Source organism: Meles meles, chromosome 10, assembly GCF_922984935.1.
Source record: "Meles meles chromosome 10, mMelMel3.1 paternal haplotype, whole genome shotgun sequence".
Classification (NCBI taxonomy): domain Eukaryota; kingdom Metazoa; phylum Chordata; class Mammalia; order Carnivora; family Mustelidae; genus Meles; species Meles meles.
Window position 1 is genome coordinate 98,539,848 of NC_060075.1, and position 14,641 is coordinate 98,554,488.

The 14,641-nt window shown below is 50.9% G+C and overlaps 1 protein-coding gene across 2 annotated transcripts in view; it reads left to right on the plus strand.

Moving 5' to 3' along the window:
- Positions 1-220: 220 nt before the first annotated feature.
- Positions 221-14,641, plus strand: part of VWC2 (von Willebrand factor C domain containing 2) — a 97,672-nt gene continuing 83,251 nt past the window's right edge. For both annotated transcript variants that reach the window (XR_006820522.1, XM_046020917.1), the window contains exon 1: positions 221-939. Coding sequence is in view for 1 of the 2 variants with exons in the window: in XM_046020917.1 (XP_045876873.1) it covers positions 244-939 (696 nt within the window). In the remaining variant the exon portion in view is untranslated. The remainder of the gene's footprint in view (positions 940-14,641) is intronic.

The following is a 14,641-nucleotide window of genomic DNA, read 5'->3' on the forward strand; positions in this document are numbered from 1 at the left end:
CGACGCTGGGCATTCTGCCCCCGCCCGCGTCGTGCGGCTCGTTAATGTAGAGTGCTGCTGGGGCCGGGCGGCGCGGGGCCGGGTGGGGGCCGGGCGCGCGCGGGCCGCGGGGCTCAGCTGTGCTGCTGTTCTCTCCGCAGGGACGGCGGCTCCCGGCTGGCGGCGGCGCGCCCCCGGGCTGTGAATGCGACTCGCCCCTCGGCCGCGCTCCCCGCCCGCCCGCCCGCCGGGACGTGGTAGGGGATGCCCAGCTCCACTGCGATGGCAGTTGGCGCGCTGTCCAGTTCCCTCCTGGTCACCTGCTGCCTGATGGTGGCTCTGTGCAGTCCGAGCATCCCGCTGGAGAAGCTGGCCCAGGCGCCGGAGCAGCCGGGCCAGGAGAAGCGCGAGCACGCGTCTCGGGACAGCCCGGGGCGGGTGAGCGAGCTCGGGCGCCCAGCGAGGGACGAGGGCGGCAGCGGCCGGGACTGGAAGAGCAAGGGCGGCCGCGGGCTCTCCGGCCGGGAGGCGTGGAGCAAGCAGAAGCAGGCCTGGGCCGCCCAGGGAGGGAGCGCAAAGGCCGGGGACCTGCAGGGCCGGCCCCGCGGGGACACCCCGCAGGGGGAGCCCCCGGCCGCCGCCGCCCAGGACGCTACCGGCCCGGACCTCGCGCCCACGCCGGAGCCGCCCGAGGAGTACGCGTACCCGGACTACCGCGGCAAGGGCTGCGTGGACGAGAGCGGCTTCGTGTATGCCATCGGGGAGAAGTTCGCGCCGGGCCCCTCGGCCTGCCCGTGCCTGTGCACCGAGGAGGGGCCGCTGTGTGCGCAGCCCGAGTGCCCGCGGCTGCACCCGCGCTGCATCCACGTCGACACGAGCCAGTGCTGCCCGCAGTGCAAGGAGAGGAAGAACTACTGCGAGTTCCGGGGCAAGACCTACCAGACTCTGGAGGAGTTCGTGGTAAGAGGCGAGCGCCCGCCGGGCCACTTTGCACCTCCCACCGCGGGGTGAGACCTCACTGTGCACTATGCGCCCCCACTTTGAAGAAGAGGCGCGTTCGTTCTGGTCCTCAGAGGCGGACAGCGCTGTGCTCGCGTCCCCTCAGCACGATCTCCCATTTCAGTGCAGAGGTAATCTCTAAAGCAATGTGGCCAATCCACAGCCTTTCCTTTGGTCTTCGGGTCTTCGCCTTAAAAGGGTATTGAGAGGGTGAGGCCCACAGCAGGGCAGGGACGCCCCAACACTTATTGGCTCTACGTTAATGTTAAGCCACTGCTCCTAATTTAAAAGTGTTGCCGCTGAAATGCTCAACCTGTTTTCAAACACAGGCTAATTTGCCGTGCCATTTGGGATACATCCTTCAGCTAATAGCTAATTAAGGAAGACTAGTCATATAAATAAGCCATTTCCCTAGATTACATGTTGGGGTATCTTGCAAATGTTCTAAAGAATGAAAAGGCAAAGAAAATGCTTGTTCATTGGATGCCAACACTTAGTGGAGGGCGAGAACCAAAAGCTCGGTTTACAGTTACAAATGTTTGGTTTGAGGTGAGGACTGGTAAGGAGGTTAAGAGCAGCTGGCCATGTCCCCGGTACCTACTGTGTGGCAGGCTTGAGGCTGCATCTTCCACGTGCATTAACTTAGTTCAACCTCATACCACGCAGAGAGAGAGGTTATTACCTGTGATCTCCAGTTGATGGAGAAGAGAAAACTGAGGCACAGAATCTTTAAATAACGTGGGGAAGGCAAGGCAGCTGTTCGGCTGATGCTTGTGCTAGGCCAAGCGGTTCTACACCACACTGCCCGCTTTCCCCCCTACATCCTATGGGGAAAAAAAGCCCAGCCCCAGTGGGTGCAGGTTTGGTTGGATATGCTGGCCGCTTGTGTGCTGGGGGAGCGCTGACAGCCCTGACTCTCACAGGTGGCCTGGGCAGGGATGCGAGACTCTCCATCCCGTTGCCCCCGAGGGGGCTCAACCTATGGCCTGCTGGACTTGGCCTTGCCCTGGCACATGGGAGGTTTCCTGGGAGGAAGGGGGCACCCTGGGGCTTGCAGCCTCCAAAGCTGAGCAAAAAGGCAGGAGTCCCCCAGAACACAGCCTCTGAGATCTGCACATTTGGGAAATGCCAGGATGTGAGGGCACCGAATGAATTTCAGGAATAAATCCCCAGGGGTGTAGAACTAGACAGCCAGGAAGGATGGATCTGGAGATAACATACAAAGTATGGAAACGATTCTAGGATTTAATCTGGAAATGGGTGTCCCTCCTGGCCTTGCCTCTAGCTAGCTGCATGACAGACACAAAGCGTTGGTCCCCTCTGGGGTTCTTCTTCCTCATCTGCAAACCGCAGACTCCAGACCCGATGCCCATGCCGGGAGTGTGTCTCCAGGCCCTCCTGGTCAGCACAGTTGTTCACTCTGGGCCTTTGGAGAAAGACAGATTTGTTGAGAAAATCCTATGAATCAGGCTTTGGCCATAGGCCATGAGTGGGGTAGGAATCCTGTCCTCCAAATGCTCTCTGACACTTGGGAACCAGGGCCCATGCCTCTCCAGATGTTTCTCCATGGAGGCAAAGGTCCTTGTGCAACCCAGAGGCGGCACCTTCCCTGCTGGCCTGGGGCAGGGCTAGAGGCAACGGGCCCAACCCACTAAAGCTTTTGAGTTTGGGGCTTATAGGAAAATCTATGAGTTACAAGAACAAATGCAAGCTGTTCATTTTTAACTAATAACTTGTATGGTTTGCACTGTATGTGGTGTTAAGAGTCCTTTCTCTTTTTTTAATATTTCATTTATTTGACAGAGAGAAATCACAACTAGGCAGAGAGGCAGTCAGAGAGAGAGGAGGAAGCAGACTCCCTGTGGAGCAGGGAGCCAGATGCAGGGCTCAATGCAGGGCTCCATGCGGGGCTCCATGCCGGGCTCTATCCCAGGACCCTGGGATCATGATCTGAGCTGAAGGCAGAGGCTTTAACCCACTGAGCCACACAGGCGCCCCCTTAAGAGTCCTTTCTTAAGAGTCTCATGAAGTTGGCCGAGGAATTATTGCATTTCTGATCTAAAAGGCCAGAACACGTCACAAGGTGCCCGTTCATCTACCTGAGATGGCAGAGAGAAGGGAGAACCCAACTTCTGTTTTTGTATCTCACCGCTAAGTGCTCGCTGCCACGAAGCTGCCCTCGCGTGCAGGGATGGGGGGAGCTCTTATCTGATTCCCATTTGTAAAAACCGGTGGTCAGTCAGTAGATGCATTTCAGGCTCTGGAAACGGGACATGTTAGAGCCACAACAGGACGTTGGGAAGATTATCATCTTGGGAAGAATGAAGATCTCAGTGAACCCATTTTTAGGGCATTAAGTGCATCTTTTCATCGTCAAGTGACACTTCATTTGTAACTTTCATCCCATCATTACCGGCTGCTGGGAGGGACACGTGCGTGAGTGCATGTTGCCTGGCTGCTGCAAATGTTTGATTCTGTGCTTGCTCCTGTAATAAGCACAGCTTCATCATGAGTTCAGTCCCGGGTGTTGTACCTATCACACTCCTTCCTTCCTCTTCTGGTCAGGGAAATTGTAGGCATGTCCCTAAGTCACCGTGGCTTTGTGCAAGTCATTTTGTGTCCATGTTTTTGTTTCCTTCCATGTCTAAGGAAGGATGCAGCATGTCATTGGGGGTTGTGAGAAGAATGGCCTAGGATGGAGTAGGGTGGGTCGGCAGGGAGCCCAGGGTGGGGGAAGGAGGTGCTGTGGGTCTCAGTCCTGCAGAATCCTGGTGCTGAGCGCCAGGGCACAACCACTGTTCACCTGCCTGCTCGGGCTATTCTGGCTTCCAAGAGAGAGAGAGAGAGAGAGAGGCCGGGGTCTGTGTTTTGCACAGCACAGTGAACACATCTGCTGTCTGAAGCGCTTTGCTCTTCTTGGAAGAGGATGTAATTGAAAGGGAGGTTGTGGGTACAGCAGGGTCCTGCTTGAGGTGCTGTTTACTACAGCAAGGAGGGAGGTGACAAGGAGGCAAGTTCAGAGCCTCCTTCCCTGGGAGGCACACAGGCACTCAAACCATCCACTCTCTGCCCTCTCTCTGTCTGGGCACTGGAGGCTGGGTGCTCACTGTGGGCATGGGCAGAGCTATGGATCATGTCCTGTGCCTGTCATGCGCATTCGGCCCCAGGGAGGGCTCAGCCTCTCCTCTTTCTCGGACACGTGGCTCCCTGCCCAGTTTGCACTGCCAATTCCGCCTTTTCCTTTCTCTCCGAGCTCCCGACCCCATGACAGCCTCCATTCCTCACGGTCTGGTTGATCTCAGCCAGATGTCAGCAGAAGACCTCACTCACTGCTTCCGCGGAATCCCATGAGGCTGCGGGTAATAATTAGAGCCCTATCCACATTTTTCTGGGGATATTTGCAACTTAATTTGTATATGCAAATAAAACCATAGTTACGGATAGAATTTTTCTCCACTGCCTCTCAAATTATACCAAGTGTTCTGTTTGTCACCTTAGACCAGCAGGTACCCAGCTTTGAATAAGGAAACCTGTCTGTGGGTTGATGTTTTTTATACCTGAATGGTATTTTCATGTGCTGTCTGCTTCCTGGGGTCTATTCATTCACTGGGGTTTCCATAACAAAGTGCCACAGACCAGGAAGCTTAAACAATACAGATTTATTGATTTACAGTCCTTCAGGCTGGAAGTCTGAGGTCAAGACGTGGGCAGGGCTGGCTCCTTCTGAGGCCTCTCTTCTTGGTGTGCAGATGGCTGCCTTCTCCCCGGGTCCTCACAGGCCCTTCTTCGATGTGTCTGTGTCTAACCTCCTCTCCTTAGAAGGACACATGTGTCCTCTTCACATCAGATGGGGGCCCGCCTGTATGACCTCACTTTAACCGGATTTTCTCAGTTGAGACCCTGTCTCAAAATACAGTCATGTTGGGAGGTACCGGGGGTTAGCACTCGAACCTGTGAATTTGAGAGGAAGGACCTGATCCAGGCTGTAACGTAGCTAGCTCTCAGGAGCATCGAAGGCCAGAGTTGACCTCATATGCATGAGCCCAAGGAGATACAAGGAATAGGGGGTGAGGGAGGCTTCATCAGCAAGTACGATGGAAGAAAGAATTTACAAAGAAAGCACAGAGTGATTGGTGATAAACTCAGTGCCCATGAACCAGAGTCAGGGAGCCGCCCAAACCTCTGATTCTGTGTGCTTTCCATTCTGAGCCCGGCATTGGAACGACTGTACTGAGCATGTCCATGGAGCCGTGCATCGAATATAACCCATGGGCGGTTCTCAGGCGCTCTGTGGAGCCTTTCAGATTCGCCCCTGATGGGTACCAGGCGGGCCAGCAGCAACCCAAATTTGCAATTTACATTGTGAGCAGCAAAAGAAGTCATTCCCCTCGTGGGGGTCTCCCCATCCCCTGGGGGGGCCGTGAAGTTAGAAGTGGGGTCTGCAAGCTTGTTTCCGTGTTTTCTAGAACTCAATCACTTTCCTTGACTCTTTTGGCTGGTGGGACACCCATCCAGTCTGTCCACAGAGCTTTCGTAGTTAGCAGGAGCTCTGATTGGCAATTGTGTCGGTCTTTGAGGAAAAAGGGAAACTGAATTATTAATAAGCTCTTGCTCGCTCGACCATCTTCCAAAGCGTGTAGGCCTGTGGAACGGGAGGCAGCTGGACAGATCCACGTGGGGCCACTGGGCGATCCCAGGCTCTCCCTGGGCGTCCGTGTCTGACCCGTGATCAACCGTGTGGCAGGATCTCGTTTCTAGAAGTTCAGTAATGAAAACATTCCTCCATGAAACTTGGAATCAGAGCTCCCATAAGTAGATCTCTGTTACAGTTATGAAAGCGTGCCAGCAGAGAGAAGGACACAGTCATCATATTTTTCAGTTCCCCAGTATTTATGCTCTTTTGGCTGATGGTCACTTCACAGAAAACAGACTATTTTTACTTACGTTTACAAAGAAAATGGTGTCAAGCTGTGTAAGACTCATGTTCAGAGGTCAGCCCGCTGCTCCTGCTTGGTTCTGAGTCAGATTTTCTAAATTCTGGACGTCTCAGCTTCTGCCTGTCTGTCCAAAGCCATTTAACCAGTAACAGGTTCTTTTTTTTGTTGTTTGTTTTGTTTTGTTTTAAATTTATTTGTTTTTTTAAAGATTTATTTTTATTTATTTGAGAGAGGGAGTGTGTGCACACATGAGCAGGGGAGGGGGAGGCACTGAGGGAGAGGGAGAAGCAGACTCCCCGCTGAGCAGGGAGCCCAGTGCAGGAATCGATTCCAGGACTCTGAGGTCCTGACCTGAGCCAGAGGCAGACACTTACCTGACTGAGCCACCCAGGAGCCCCTAAATAGTAACAGTTTTTTTAAAAGGGGGAAGTCTGTGTGCTGTCTCGGGAACTTTCAGATGTGGTCGGGTGTTGACGTTTAAGATCTGTCAGTTTAGTGACCTGATCAAAGTCGTGGAGCCTAGTCAATGGAGGAACCAGGCTCTGAGTCCTGGACCGCAGCCCGGTGATGGCTGTGTGCTTCCAACCGTACCGTCTTATGTCCGCGACCAAATGGGGATGTGGTGAATTCTAGGTACGGGAGGAAGGGAAAGCTCCTACAGGTTTACAGCACCTGCCCCACATTTTTGTCCAATAAATGCTCGATCAGCTTGGCCAAGTGTTTATCTATGTGGATTCCTGCTACATTTGACTCAGGCCATCTAGGACAAAATAAAGGCCTGAGATCCTGTCCTGCAAAGTATGACATCTTGAGTTGCAGTGAGAACAGAAGCGCTGAGTTCCAGGAGATCCCTCAGGGCGAGGGGCAAGGATTCCAGTGGGCAGTGGACAGCACCATTGATCTCCAGACGTGGGCAAGACCCCAGACCTTATCAGGCCGACAGCAGGCAGACTGATGGCCCAAAGCCAACTCCAGCCCAACGAGGTGTCCTGTTGGGCTCACCACACATAAGACATTTCTTTGACCGTATAGATATTTAACAAATGTGACATTCGTCTATATACCCGGATTGCCAATTTGCTGTCAAAAAAATGGAATGATTCCTAAATGGTGGCCGTCTGCCAGACTGTGCTGGGCTGCTCCTTTCAAAGGGCATTTGCTCCCCAGCTCCCCACATCTCCACTTGGCACGATTTACCCTTGGTCTTACAGCCATAAAGCTTTGGAATGCCTCTGTGGCCACAGGGGGAGAAATGTCCCCTTAGGAGCCCAGATCCTGTGCTGTCGTAACCTACCCCTTCAGATGGAGCAGAAAGTCAGCACCTTCTAGAACTTTGAGGACAGAGTACTTACCATCTAAAGACATCCATGTGGGCCATTTTCCTGTGGCATCTTGAGTCCCTGAGCAATTCTCAGACCTCTTTTTTTTTCCCCCAGTGGTACGGAATGGAGAGTATCCTGATTATCTCTCCGTTTATGAAAAGTTAATGAAATGTATGTGAAAGCAGTTTGAACCTACGAATCTCTGAATGAATTAAAAAAAAAAATCCAAGAAAGTCTGCAGCTAGGTTAGTGTGGTATCTAGGCATGTCCTGTTGAGTTTGCATCTTGGGGGAGATGACTACCTCCTAGCAGGGTGTTTGGTCCCTGGCAAGATTTCCTGCAAAGGCTCTCCATCAGGGAGGGGCTCTCTAGGGCTTGCCCATACATATTTCCTCGGCAGGTGGGGTCTCAGAACATGATAAATCCCAACAAAAATCTGTTCTTGCTTTTTTAAATTCAAAAACATTGTTTGGGACAAATATTTGCCAAGCACTGGACAAGATGCTGGAGACTTAATGACAAGCTTTGGAGTGTGTCCAGTAAACAGGCAGTAACCCGAGAGTGTGATGGGCTGTGAGAAGCATCATGGGGCTCTGCAGGGTACACAGGTGGAAACGGCCCATCCAGACTCTGTGGCTGATGGGTGGTTTTTAAATGACCGAGCAATCCTGGAGCAGATTTCTGGGGAAGAGATAAGAGTCTGTCTCAAATAGAGCTTGGGTAGAGGCTACAGTTTTCCACCCCAGCCTACATACCCTAAAGCCATCCTTCGTGATATGGTTCTGACCACATAGCTGGAAATCCTTTTTTTTTTTTTTTTTTTTTTTTGCTACTTCTGTTCCAAGCCTGAGATCCTGCCAGCTGGATTTCACTTCTCATTCTATTTCTGTCCGGCACTGGGGTGCGGCCAGGACATGGAGTGCCTTTCGAATCTGCAGAAAAGGATGATGTCAGACATCTGCCCATGGCCCCGCAAGTTCTCTTGGAAGCCCTAGGCCCGTAGGAAAGTATAGGGTTGGAAAATTAAGATGCCACATGGGTCTGAGCATTTCCAGAAATGATTTTGCCTTAAACACAATGAGACCACCCCTTGCTTGCCTGGGAATATGGAAGAATGATAGCCTGAACACCTACCGCTTACCAAACTCATGAAATCCCAGATAGCATATACAACCCATTTTCTTAAGAGCACAGCTGAAACGGAAAAAGGTAAAAAGAAGAAGAAAGAGAAGGAGAAGGAGAAGAAGAAGAAGAAGAAAGAGAAAAGAAAGGTAAGAGGAATTAATCCCTGGAGGGAAAATCTAGACAGGAAAGTCAGCCTTATAATGGTGGCCATCAGAAAGCAACCCCTGATGCCTGGGACCCAGGCCTTCAGTACTCACGGCCAGGCTGGGGTACATGGCAAGCCCAGGGCCCCAAGTGGAGAGCTTCAGATCAGGATGTGACTCATAAGGGTGTGCTCCCCCGAAGAGCATGTCCTACAAGGGGACAGTGCAGACAGACTGCCCCAGATAGGCCTCAGGGCTGAGTTGAGCAAATGGGTTTGCTCTGAATATTTGTTGTCTATAGTGCCCACACTCTCTTACGAGCATGATGCCCATATTCATGCTTCCCTGAGAGGTCCAATAAAAAGTCCAGGTGGCATATTTTTGTTGAAAGGGGCCACAATTACCTGGCAAAACCAAATGCTCCCAGAAGGAATGCACACTCCACGCAAGCAACAAAGAATCCCCACAAATAGTGTTCCAAGGAATGTGACCACACAATGAAAATCACACAGGAAAAAGGGCATCATCCCCAAGGGTCCACCAAGACCAAGGTAGTCCAGTAAGACTCAGATGTTGGGATATAAATGAGACTACTTAATACCCAAAAATATATATGTTGAAGTAAAACATATGAGTAAACAAAACGAGCATATTCCAAGTACTAGTCAGCTTTGAAAAGGAGATAGAACTTGTATAAAGGAATGTACAATAGTTTGAACCAATATTCATGAGGGTTCAATAGCTCGTCAGATAGTTTATGGGACAATTCAGCAAGCCAGCAGATAGATTTGAAGAAGTCACCCAGAGTGAAACACGGATATACAGATGGGTCATAGGAAGGAGATGTTTTCATACGTGGAGGACAGGGAGAAAAGATTTAATATGGGTCAGATCAGAATTCTGGAAGGGGGTAGTAGGGAATATGGGAGGGGTTATGAGGGGTTAACATCCCAGACCTTCTATTGGAAAGACTGCCATTCTTCAATTCAGGAATCCCCATGAATCTAAAGAAAGATGAACAAAAAGACATCCCTAGCCATATCATAGTGAGATGGCAGAGCACCCAACATGAGAGATTTTCAGAGCAAACAGAGAGAAAAGACTTGACCTGCAAAAAAGCAGTAACTTAGCGGACATCTGACTTCTTGTCAACAGTGGAAAATCTCAAACAGTAGGAGAACATCTTTAAAGAGCAAAGAGAAAAGAAGAGTTAATCCAATTTATGTACCCAGCAAAACTATCCTTTAGGAAGTCGCCTGAATGAATATATTTTTATTTTTTTAAAATTGTATTTATTTACTTATTTGTTTAGAGAGTGAGTTGGGGAGGGGCAGAGGGAGAGGGAGAATCTCAAGCAGATTCAACACTGAACACAGAGCCTCACTCAGGGCTCTATCTGACAACCCTGAGCCCAAATCAGGACTTGGAAACTTAACCAACTGAGCATCCTGATCAAAGATATTTTAAAATAGAGCATGCCATCAAACAGATCATTGCTGAACTTCAAAATGCAATCAAAAGGATGAAATTCAGGGAGGAGGAATGTGACCCTGGAAGCTAAGCCACAGAGCTAAGAAGGAACAGAAGAAAACTTTTTGCTCACTGAAGTGTAGACCCATGGTTCTCCACTGGGGGTCATGTTGAGGGGACGTTTTCAATGTATGGGGACATTTTTGGTTGTCTTAACTGGGGTGGGGTGGGTGGGTGGTCTCCAGGCTGAATTTTGAGTTGGGAACTTGATCCTTGAACAAATATGAATTGCCATTAGATAAAACTTAAATGTTCTTAGAAAAAAGTTACTGTGGGTGGCCCAGCTAGCTCAGTCTAGGCTAAGTCATGCCACAGATGAGCAGTTTCAAGAGCCCTTCCTGCTTTCCAGGGCTGTTGGTCACAGATGCTGCCAAGTTCTTATGGCTGTCCACTAGGTAACTCAGAAATAAATAGTATTGTCTCTACCAAAATCTACCACATGGACTGGTCCATATGGACTGGACCTTCTGTACAGTCCCTTTGCTATCCCCATAGGCTGACAGGCTACACTAATATATATACCTCGTTCAGATTTAAGAACAATTTCTGACTTAAATTTGACTTTCAAATCTCATGTGACTTTGAAAAATTTATCTCAATATCTCCATAGAGGCTTAAAGCAGACAAAACACAAACTTAGTTTCAAGCAAGCCGTGACTCATTTATTAATTACCATTAAGGAGTCAGAAGCGATAACTGTGCTCCTTGGTCTTGAATAGTTGACAGGTCTGGGGACACAGAGCCCTCAGCCAGTGGACAGGCTGTCACGGTGGCATCTCTGTGGCCAGGATGCAGCTGTCCCTTGTCTCACAGGGCATGTCTCCCCTGTGCACCTGTTCCTCGACCCACTGCTGGCTTCACCATGTCACACATGCAGACACATCAGGGGTGCATGGGTTGGAAGAGAAAGACATCGGACAAGGACACTGCCTTTCCTTGGGTCTGTGTGGAGCAGGGAGGCAGGTAGCCCAACGGATGAGCTGTGCTATGACATCAACCTCTCGGCTTGGGTCACTTCCCACTGGTAGCAGAGATCACCTCTTGTCCCCGCAGCTTCCAGGACGCCAACAAAGAAAGCTCTTCTTGCTCCTAGTGACAGCACGGGGCAGCTGCCACAACTCCGTGGTTAACTCTCAGGTGCCACGTTGCCCATGCCTGAACCCAAAGAGGATGTTTCTTGTGAGAGAGCCCTACAGCGTCTTCTCCACCCAAGCTGGAAAACCCACGGGAAGGGACTTCATTCACCAGAGAAGCAGATGGCAGTGTCTTGTTGTGCTTCCAGGATCCTCTGGAAGAGGCTCAGCTTCAAGAAGCATGTGGGGCCACTGGTGTGAGCTGACAGCGCCCCCCACCAGGGCTTGGGCTCCAGCACCTCCTGGGTAACTGGCTACTGACACACACCAAACAGAGCTTCAGGGCCACCAGACTCAGACCTCAGATGCTGTCCAGACGGGTGCCTGCGTGGCCACCTGATAGTTGGGGAGGGTGAGCCCTGTTCCTGGAACCTGGCCAGCTTTGGGCAGAGGAAACAGACACCCTTCTTTGGTTGTCTTCATTCCTCCCCTCTGAAGATGAGCGTTATTACTGTCGTCTCAAATGAGGAAGGCCAGAAGGAGCAGCATGGTTTAGTTTTCTTCTGGGGTGAGTGTGCGTGTGTGTGTGTGTGTGAGCGTGTGTTAGGTTGAGGTATGCCTCTTGATTTCAGTGCATTGTTTTTTCTATTTTTTTCTAGTTTGTCACAGTCCCCACCATTCCCTATTATGCACCTCACTTACTACCTTGTTTCCTTACCTGACGGGGCCCTGAAAAATTTTGAATTTGTGATCCTTGGGAGAACCGAGTGCATGTTATGCCCTCATACCCACCTTTTAAAAGCCTGCTCTCTGGAAGACATTTAATTCCAGTCCTTTTTATATTAAGAGAAGACCAAGCTTTCTGCTCAGGGATTACTTTTCACCCTTTACTCTGATTCTAAAACAAGAGGCTTTCGATCTTCCCATTTTTAAAACAGAGGAGTTTGGCTTTTACAACATTTTTCACAGGGTTTTTATCGACCCAGTCTGCCCCCACGTAGGTGGGAGAGCCCCATAGGGAACGTGTCCCTTCTCTTAAGGGTTTAGTTTAGGAATCTGTGAATGAGCAGAGCTTCTGTTAAAGTATCTCCACCAAAAACCTCAACATCACCTGCTGCTGGGGTGAGTGGACAGGGGCCCCAGGTGGTTCTCGTGGCCTGCAGTCATGGTGCCTGGTCTCTCCCTGCCCTGCTCTATGTGCAGCAGCCAGGGGCTGAAGCACTGTGAGTACGTGTCTCCCTCCACCACAGAAATGGATAGACACGTCTCACCATTGTGGAGGCTGGGATTGGGGTCTGGTTCTGTTGAGGTTCAAAGATGGCCATATCTACCCTATGCCCTCCCACAGTGGAGAGAAAGCCCAGAGTGATCACCAGGCTCTTCTTTTCCTTCTAAGGGCACTAATCTCACTTAGGCTCCTAGCCTCCTGACCTCAGCTCCTGACATCCCCACCTCCTAATACCATCCCACTGGGGGGTGAAGGCTCCAACCTATGAATTTTGGGGTCAACACAAACATACAATCTGTAACATGAGGCCAGCATTCTTTGTTCTGCTTTGGATCTGACCATGTAATCAGGGCATTCCAGAATGTTCCCCAGGTCTGGATCTTTAGCCCCGAAGAAATAACCTTCTTTGGCTTTGTCAGCTGCTCAACTGCTTGCCACAGAGCGAAAGACGCCGTGTAGACCCTGCCCGCATCCTCCCCCCCCCGCACCCCGCTTTGTTGAGATCCCACATGCTCTGTATTAATCTGAGGGAGTTCGTCACAAGAGGATTTGAAAGGCGTCCTTAGACAGCCGGTCTTGCCACAAGCTAAGCCATAAAGAAGGAAAAGTCATTCTTTGATGTGGCGTTGGGTTGTCAGACTGTTGCACTGTTGATCTGTTGAGCGGTAGGCGGGGCGGCTTTCTTCCCAACACTGGAGACCTGACAGCTTCTGGGGACAGTTCTTAATTAAGTCCCTCTTTGTGCAAATCCGCTCTCTGACAGAGAGTGGAAGACAAAGAGAACAAAAACATAATCTTTCCCGAAGGGCGCAGGAAGCAGAAGCTTCTGTTGCTACAGGGCCAGTGGCTAGTTTGGGGGGCTAGAAGGGGGCTGAGGACAAAACCCCATTAATTTGGGGTGCAGAAAAGAGGGCGGAAAGGCACGCAGCCATCCTTGCTGCTCTGACTGGTGGAGGGAGCCTGGAGGACAAGGGCCGGCATGTGCCTCAGTGTCCCTGCTGGACCCTGCTGCTGTCCTGTGTGGAGACAGAGCTTTGCGTGCCTTGGCTAATTTAATAAGAAGGTTTCAGGTAAGGAACCAGAGGTAACCTCGGAGAAGGATTTCGTTCCAGGTGACAGCACACAGTCCCTGACCCATCCTCTCGCAGGGAGTCGGGAGAGTCCGGTGACAGGCAGTAGGATGAATTCAACGCATTCATGACATTCGTACATGAGTGGCCTGGTGGTCGGACCCTGCGTTCAGGCTGCTGCTGGGACTTGGGTGTAGTTCTTGGCAAAGCACCAGACTTGTGGGTGTGTTTCCTTTGGGGGCAGGGGGAGGGGGGCGGAACCACAGTTGAAAGGCAGCACTCCTGAGTTTTTCTCCAGCTGCCAGATAACACAGCTCCAGGCGGTCAGAAGCTGGTAAGACCTGGTGGTTTACACAGAAGCTGACTCTGATTTCCCTCCAAGTGCAACTTGCTAACTAGTAAGTGTGACACCAGGCCCTTTGGAAACAGGCTCAGCTGCTGGAAAGGACGCTTCCGCCATCTGGTGATCAAAATGTGACAGTGACTTTTGGGGAAGCTGCTTGTCATCCCCAGCAAAGACCGCGGTTAATCGCCCGCTTTTTTGCTTGGTGTCTCTGGCAACTTGTGGCTTAATTCACGGTCATCCGATTAATTCCATAACAGGGTTAGGATGTGTAAACAAAACGCAGGTATGCAAACACCGAAGGCGTGCTCCTTAGCTTTCGGAGAAGTCCTTCCATGCTGTGGCTCCCCATATCTGCTGATGGTGGAAAGCATGCTCCTTTGATGTCTTAGGAATCTCATCATTTGGGGGTGATTACTCAGCATTTCCAAATCTACCCCCCTTGGAATATGTCTCTCACCTTTTTTTTGTCTCCACTAAAATGATTCTGGGAGCTCCTATAGCCCCACGACAGGGGAAAGGGTGTTGTGCTGCCTCCTGGGGCTGTGGCTGTGGGCTTCCCTTCTGCTCTCTGCAGCTGCCCCATCCCCAAGCTCTCAGGATCCCCCCTAGGTTGTCTGGCTGTGAAGCTCCTGCCTGTCCTTATGGGCGTCCCTCTTCTCTACCTGTCCCATCCTCCTCACCTTCCTTAACCATCTTCCCTCTTTTTCCAACTAGAAACCCAACTTCGCCTCGGAATTTCTTACTAGGCACCTGCAACTCTCAGCATCTGTGACTTTCTTCCCTTCTGTTAGTTTCTTTTTCATTTATTTATGCCTCAGCTCCCAAGCCAGACGGAGCACTGAGGCTAGCAATGGAGATTTTTTCATATCTGTCCTTGGCGTGCAGGATT